The following is a 7792-nucleotide window of genomic DNA, read 5'->3' as shown; positions in this document are numbered from 1 at the left end:
ACTGTTAGTCCTGGGAAGACCCACAGCATCGATCAACGCTAGCCGTGATCAATATGCAGATGCCATTGACGGGCGGGATGGAGCCGCGATTGCGTGACTGTCTTGCGAGGTTTGTACGCGTGTGCGCCTGCAAGCGCTCTCTGAACGAGCGCCCAAAGCAGAAGGGAATTGTCCCATCGACGGAGATAGAACGACAGGCCCTGTTGCTGTCACAACATGATGCAAATGGTGAGGTGATGTGCACCCGAGGGGGCAGCTTGTGCGTGTGTGTACGTGTGTGCGCGGGGTACTTGTGTGTGTGTGTGTGTGTGAGTGTACGTGTGCGTGTGTGTGTGCGTGTGCGTGCGTGTGTATGTGTGTGCGTGTGTATGTGTGTGTGTGTGTTGTGTCATGTGTGCGTGCGTGCACATACATGGCTGTGGCCACGCGTGCAAGCCAGCGTACCTGAGCAACGCCGCGATTTGGCGAGCACATGAGCACAAGCTGGTTTGACAGCTGCGACTGCACCGTCTGTTTGGATCAGGCACGTGGTGCAATGGGGTGTGGGACGTGTCAGCAGGTGTGGCGTACAATGGGTGTGATGTGAGTGCCGTATGTTGTCACATTAATACGGAGCTCAGCCCAAACAGCTGATGCGATGAGTTGGAGGGGGGGGGCGACTTGATGATTCAACCCTTGAAACGCAAACACACACACACACACACCTGCACGATGATGCTTGGCAGCGGTACGTGTGCAATGTCCTGGATGAATGAGCGGCTGTCTTCGTACGCCACACGCGCAACTGGCGCCGACATGTCCTGTGTGCAGCGATGGTGATGGTGGTGTTGGTGATCGTGTTGAGGATGGTGATGGTGGTGTTGGTGATCGTGTTGAGATGGTGACGGTGGTGTTGGTGATCGTGTTGAGATGGTGACGGTGGTGTTGGTGATCGTGTTGAGATGGTGACGGTGGTGTTGGTGCTCGTGTTGAGGATGGTGACGGTGGTGTTGGTGATCACGAATCATCAACGAACCATCACGAGCCATCTCACCTCGCCAAAGCCATCGTCGACAGCCACCTTTCTGCTGGCAAGTTGTGGACGCTGGTAGCCTGAAAGGCGGGTGGAGTGCGCACGTATGTTACGCGATGTGTTATGGAGGTTGCGTGCATGTTGTGTTTGAGTGGAAGGACATCAATTGTGTGTGGATGCACAACACAGCGCAACACATGTCCATGCTTGCGCACACATGAAACCCTGCGGCCATCGAACTGTTCTCACAAACCCTCAATCATCATTACCACTCCTTCCTCATCATCATCATCATCATCATCATCATCATCATCATCATCATCATCATCATCATCATCATCATCATCATCAACAACAACAACAACAACAACAACAACAACAACAACAACAACAACAACAACAACAACAACAACAACAACAACAACAACAACAACAACAACAACAACAACAACAACAACAACAACACAACAACAACAACACAACAACAACAACAACAACAACAACAACAGCAACAGCATCGTTTGCTTTCAACGCACTGATTGGGAGGGTGAACCAGAATGTGGATCCGAATCCCTCGCCGTCCGACCACACGCCAATTGTCCCGCCCATGATCGACACGAGCTCCGCAGCAATTGCCAGTCCAAGCCCAGCACCGCCCGTCTAATCGTGGCGGTGGTGGTGTTGAATGTGTGTGGGCCAGGGGTGTGTGAGTGAGGTGATTCGCTCCGTCTTCACACCATTGTTCCTCGCATCTTCACACACACACACTCACACACACTCGCACACACACACACTCACACACACACACTCAATACACACGCACGCACACAAACATAAACACAAGCACACGCACGCACACAAACATAAACACAAGCACAAGCACTAACACAAACACAAGCACAAGCACAAGCATGTGCGCTGCAGGTTCACTCACGGCCTTTGAGATGGACATGTGCCCCTGGAAGAAGCGTTCAAAGAGATTGTACATGGTGGCATCCGTCATGCCTTCGCCCGTATCCGACACCTCAAACAGCAGATGCGGGATGCGTTTGCCTGCGATCAAGGTCGCGGTGGCGGCGGTAGTTGATGGGTGAGTGGAGTAGTCATGAAGCACAGCTCGTGAGCAGCGACGAGCACACACACACACACACACACACACACACACACACACACACACACACACTGCACATATCTTACACGCGCTGCACATGACTCACACACACATACATACATCGCATGCGCACTCTCCGCACATTGTACACGCTCTGCACATTGTACACTCTCTGCACATCGCACACACACATCGCACACACCTTCTGGGGAAGCGTAGTCGTCGTTTGGATGAAGTTCGATGAGAGAGCATGAGAGGACCACGTGCCCCTCCTCCGTAAACTTCATTGCGTTCGTACTTAGATTCGTTAGGACCTGACGCAAGCGTAGTGGGTCTGCCTCGATGGTGTAGTTAAACTCGGGCAGATGCAGTTTGCTCACGCATTCGACGTTTTGCGGATCCCAGCGAAGGGCAAGAAGTTGCGTAATGTCCTCCACCAAGGCGCACACGTCAAACGTTTTGTTCTGCAGGGAGAACGAGGACGTCTGCATCTTCGAAATGAACAAGACGTCGTTTACGAGCGCCTGCAATGTTTCCGAACTCTTGATAAGCTGATTCAAGTCCTCCAAGTCCTGCGGATCCACGTGTTTGTCGCTTTGCCTGCCAATGTGGGGGGGGGGGGTAGGGTGTTGAACAAGAGAGGTAAAGCCATGGGAGGATTGAGACGGAGTGCGTGAGCTTGCGTGTGTGTGTGTGTGTGTGTGTGCGTGCGTGAGTGTGTGTGTGTGGTTGGGGGTATGAAGCACACGAAGCGCGCGACGCGCCGGACGACAGCAGACTGAAACGAAAACAAGGACCGCACCTGTTTTCAAGGAGAAGTCTTCCCATGGAGAGGATAGCGTGGAGGGGCGTTCTGATTTCGTGGCTCATGTTGGCCAGGAAGTTGGCCTTCACCTCCGCATCGTGTCGCGCCAGCTGCAAATTTGTTGTCGTTGTTGGTGGTGTTGGTGGTGGTGTTGGTGTTGTTGGTGGTGTTGTTGGTGGTGTTTGTGGGCGACATATGTTGAGTGAGAACAGCCCACAGAAGTTCAGTCGAAACAAGTCACAAAGAATGCACTCACTCCCTCACTCACACGCACACATACACATACACACATTGCAGGTGTAATCCCAACCCCCTTCCCCAACTCCGGGTCTGACCTGAGCAAAGTGCTCGGCTCTGCGCGTCTTCTCGAGCAGCGAGAGGCCGACGCGCTGCCGACCGCAGTAGAGAATGACGGCAACAATCGCCAGGAACGACAGCACGCCCGCTGACGTGATGATGTGAGGGTGATGTGAGGTGAGGTGAGGTGGTGGTGGCGATGTGTAGTGCTGCGCAACCAAGATAGAACGCACACACAAACACCTGTAGACAAATACACGCACACACACACACACACACACACACACACACACACACACACACACACACACACACACACACACACACACACACACACACACACACACACACACACACCGAACAGCGACCCTGCCCCTCGTTGGACTCACCGACGACGGGGATGATGACGGATCGATTGCATGCGGGACAGACGCTGCGCACCTGAGTGCACACGGTACCGTTGTTCTGGTCCGGTGTTGGCAGCTCGTCAAGCGTGTCGGTGACGGTGATGGACTGTCCACCCGTCGAGAACTTGAGAACGAGCTCAACACCACCCGAGTCGAGGAAAAGGGCGCCGGAATACCACACCAGCGACCGCTCCCCGCTGTCGGCACTGAACGACATCAGACCCGTCGCGCCAACGTAGTCCGCTGTGGAGTGGGAGGGGGTGGATCTTGTTGGGTGAGTTGTATGGTGTGCGTGTGCATGTGTGTATGTGTGGACATGTGTGTGTGTGTCCCACAAAAAGACACCAGGAACGAAGATGATGATACGCACCGCCATCCTCACGACGACGTCGTGCCACTGTTGTTGTTGTTGTTGTTGTTGTTGTTGTTGTTGTTGTTGTTGTTGTTGTTGTTGTTGTTGTTGTTGTTGTTGTTGTTGTTGTTGTGGTGGTGGTGGCAGACGATGACATGTGACGTGTCTCCTCAATTGTCGCCATCGTCGTTGTTGCGAGCGTTGACGAGGATGATGTTGTGGATGTGGCATCCGTTGTTGTTGGCATTGTGAATGTGGTTGAACTGCTGCTGCTGCTGCTGCCAACATATGTTGACGTCGGTGCAAAGCACTCATCCTTCACGTGTGCGTGCGCGTGTTTGTTTGTGTGTGTTTGTACGTACGCGTCTTCGTGTGAGCGCAAACGACTTTGTGCACGTTACACCACTCACGCACTCGCTCACTCACTCACTCTTGCACACACACGCATGTACACACGCACACACACACACACACGCATGTACACACGTTCCACACTTGTGCATGCACACCCCGGGTACAAGTAGCGCACCACGACGGCGTTGTGGATGATCAGATGCATGAGATCAACGGTGAAGAGCGCGAGTGGCGATATGAACCCGTCCCGACCAGACAGCTCCCGCAGGCGCTGCCGCGTGCGTGTGTGTGTGTGTGTGTGTGTGTGTGTGTGTGTGTGTGTGTGTGTGTGTGTGTGTGTGTGTGTGTGTGTGTGTGTGTGTGTGTGTGTGTGTGTGTGTGCGTGTGTGTGTGTGTGTGTGTGTATGTGTGTATGTGTGTATGTGTTTACAGCAAACCTACGACAGACTATGGAAGACACGCACGCTGACATGCACTCACGCACGCACACACGCACGCACGGGCACGCGCGCGGTACCTTGGACGTGCGTTGGATGCGTGTTTGAAGCTTTGGAGAGACCGATTGGCGCACACTCTCCAGACTTGGAGGATTGAGGGGCACGGCGTAAAATGTGCCCGTTTCGGCCAACCGGACCGGGATGCCGTCCATCTGCTCCAATAACAGCTCCTCCTCACGCGCACCAGGGAAGGGATATGCACGCTCTACATGGTCAGTCGTGTGTATGTATGGTGGTTTGGGGAGCGGGGTGAGGCAGACGATTGAGAACAACCAAACACACACACACACACACATACACAACCACCATCACTGCAACAATCACAAACACACGCACACACGGCCACTGCGATAACATGTGCGTACGCGAGCGAGTGGCGGGCGGCTGCGGGAATGTGATGTTGTGCCAGAGATAAAACAAATCGCCAATGGCACTGAGCGAGGGCGATGGAACAGGATAAGACACCGACGGAAACACCTGCAGATGTGCGGCAGTGGCAACGTGGTGGGGACGGCAGTGAGAAATTCACACACAAGACACAAAACACACACTACACACACACACGCACACACACGCACACACACACGCACGCGCATGCACGCACGTACGCACACGCACACGCACACACACGCACGCACGCCGAGCACCGAGCACCGAACACGGAACGCCGAACACCGAGTCAGTGTCGTACTGTAAAGAGGTCTGGGAGGAAGTCGTCAGTGAGCTTGAGATTGGCCATGTACGCAGCAGCATCGCCAATCCAGAAGATGCGCGCACGCCCAAAGTCGATGGACGCAGCAATGCGCAGCGCTGTGCGTGTGTGTGTGTGTGTGTGTGTGTTTTGTGCGTGTGTGCGTGTGTGCGTGTGTGCGTGCGTGTGTGTGTGTGTGTGTGTGTGTGTGTGTGTGTGTGTGTGTGTGTGTGTGTGTGTGTGTGTGTGTGTGTGTGTGCAATGGTGATGATGCATGAGAGTGATGATGTGAGGTGGAGGTTGTCAGCATCGCATCACACACATGCACGCACACGTATACATACACGTGCACACACCTCTAGTGGCTTGCGGTGCAGAGAGCAGAAAGACAAACACGCTTCCTTCTGCGTCGCGAGCGTAGCTAACGAGGAGAAGCAGAAAGAGGAGGAGAATGCGATGGTGTAAGCTGATCACCTTGGTCGTGTATGGCAACACATGGGATGACACAAAACAAAGCGGGCAAGTCGACGAACTTTTCAACACACACACACACACACCACACCACACCACACCACAAAGAAACGCGGGCACACGTACGTGTACACGGAACAAGACTCACTCGCGAAGGGTGTTGCGGATTTGGGCATCGGAGACGTCGGCCGTCACCGTGTGCGTGATGTTAAACGCGCGCTCGGCGGCAACGACTCGCAGCAGCTCCTCCCTCAGAAACATGAGGTCTGTCTCCGTGACCAGCACAATGCGCGTAAACTCAAAGTGCCCCATTACGGAGGACAGGAGCGAGGCGGATTGGGGCAGCGTCGGCAGGACAAAATGCGCCTGCGAGTGGAAGCGCGGGCCCAGACTCCACACGTTGTCGTCCACAACATACAGCGACGAGGGCGATGACACGTTGTAGCGGTCAATGGCATCCAGCAGCGGGTATGACTCCGGCATGCGCGATGGCGATGATGATGCGAACACAACCACGTCGTCTGCCCACTCCACATCCTCGGCTGTCGGCACGCCAGCGCGCACGCGCGTGTCAATGAACGGGACGAGGGAGCAAGGGCGCGGCGCCCTCTCCGGCAACATGGCTGTCAGCTCAAGCATCAATTCGGCTTGCTCCAGCTGGGGGCCAAGTCCACTGCCAATGCCATTCTCCTCCTCCTCTTCTTCCTCGTCATCATTCTCATCGTCCTCCTCCTCATTATCATCGTCATCATCGTCATCAGGCCCCTGTTCCGCCTCTTGTTGCTGGTCTGTCGCCTCTTGTGATTGCGCCGAATCCCCATGGCGAGACCCGGTTGCTTCCTGCGTGTTTTGTGACACGTACTGTTCTGCTGGTGTTGGTGGCGCTGGCACGACAATCAGCACGTTGCGCGTCACAGCGGGTGCGCTGGTTGTCGGCGGCATCACGGTGGAGGGGCCCACGCCATCATCACCAGGAACACAGACTAGGTCTCCTTCCACCTGTGTCGTCACATTCAAGCGGTGCTCAAACACAATCGCCCTTCCATCCTGCGCATCAGGGGGCGCCGCTGTACTGCTACTATTGCTGTAGCTGCCCGTGGCGGTGGGAGCTGTTGTTGGCGCCGCTGCTGTGTGCAACGCCGGTGTGGCAGTGGTGGCGGTCGCGTTCCTTGTCTGGGCGGGACCAGAGCCATCATCCAGAGTGCAGGTGAGGAGGAGGGACGTGGTGTTGACGCTGCACTCCAGGCCCGGCGTGCTACGCAGCAGATCCCCGTATCCGTCGCACACAACAGAAACGACGTTTGTGTTCGTGAGGTGATCCCAGCCGCTACCGGTGCCGCCTGTGCTGTCTCCGGTCCACGGGTTGGCGGTGGTCGACGACGCATGCGATGTATCATTACCGCTCGTTCCCGCGGGCACACGTGACGATGGTACCGACGATGTGCCATGCGCAGCCGTCGTGGTGGTGGTGGTGGTGGAGGAGGCTGCTGATGGTGGCGGCGAGGATGGCGGCAATGTGGTGACCGACATCACCGTCGCGGCACAGCGTGTGTAGTTTGCTATCGCCAACACCTGAAAGCGCTGCATCGTGCCAGGGTCCGAGGCCGTGGTGGAGAACGTGGACGACATGTTTGCGGCTGCTGGTGTTGTTTGCGCAGTCTGGGTTGCTGTTGCTGTTGTTGCCGTCGCGTTTGGCAAAGGAAGTGGCACTTGGATGAAGAATGGGAGAGGGCAGGATACATTGTACATTTGCGTCACATTGCGTTCAGGCGGCATGCTTGTTGTCGGCACGGTT

The 7792-nt window shown here is 55.3% G+C and overlaps 1 protein-coding gene across 1 annotated transcript in view; it reads right to left on the bottom strand.

Moving 5' to 3' along the window:
* Positions 1-7773, bottom strand: part of PTSG_08798 (uncharacterized protein) — a gene marked incomplete at both ends in the record, with an annotated part of 11466 nt that extends 3693 nt beyond the window's left edge. The window contains 15 exons of the mRNA XM_004990124.1: positions 445-510; positions 705-800; positions 1034-1092; positions 1549-1672; positions 1947-2065; positions 2326-2723; positions 2926-3038; positions 3264-3373; positions 3615-3898; positions 4494-4609; positions 4856-5040; positions 5201-5312; positions 5527-5645; positions 5883-5947; positions 6146-7773. Of these exons, the coding sequence (XP_004990181.1) occupies positions 445-510; positions 705-800; positions 1034-1092; positions 1549-1672; positions 1947-2065; positions 2326-2723; positions 2926-3038; positions 3264-3373; positions 3615-3898; positions 4494-4609; positions 4856-5040; positions 5201-5312; positions 5527-5645; positions 5883-5947; positions 6146-7773 (3594 nt within the window). The remainder of the gene's footprint in view (positions 1-444; positions 511-704; positions 801-1033; positions 1093-1548; positions 1673-1946; positions 2066-2325; positions 2724-2925; positions 3039-3263; positions 3374-3614; positions 3899-4493; positions 4610-4855; positions 5041-5200; positions 5313-5526; positions 5646-5882; positions 5948-6145) is intronic.
* Between the last annotated feature and the right edge of the window lie 19 nt (positions 7774-7792).

This window comes from Salpingoeca rosetta, assembly GCF_000188695.1.
Source record: "Salpingoeca rosetta unplaced genomic scaffold supercont1.25, whole genome shotgun sequence".
NCBI lineage: Eukaryota > Choanoflagellata > Craspedida > Salpingoecidae > Salpingoeca > Salpingoeca rosetta.
The sequence above is the reverse complement of the archived record's forward strand: the minus strand, read 5'-3'. Positions and strand labels throughout refer to the sequence as shown.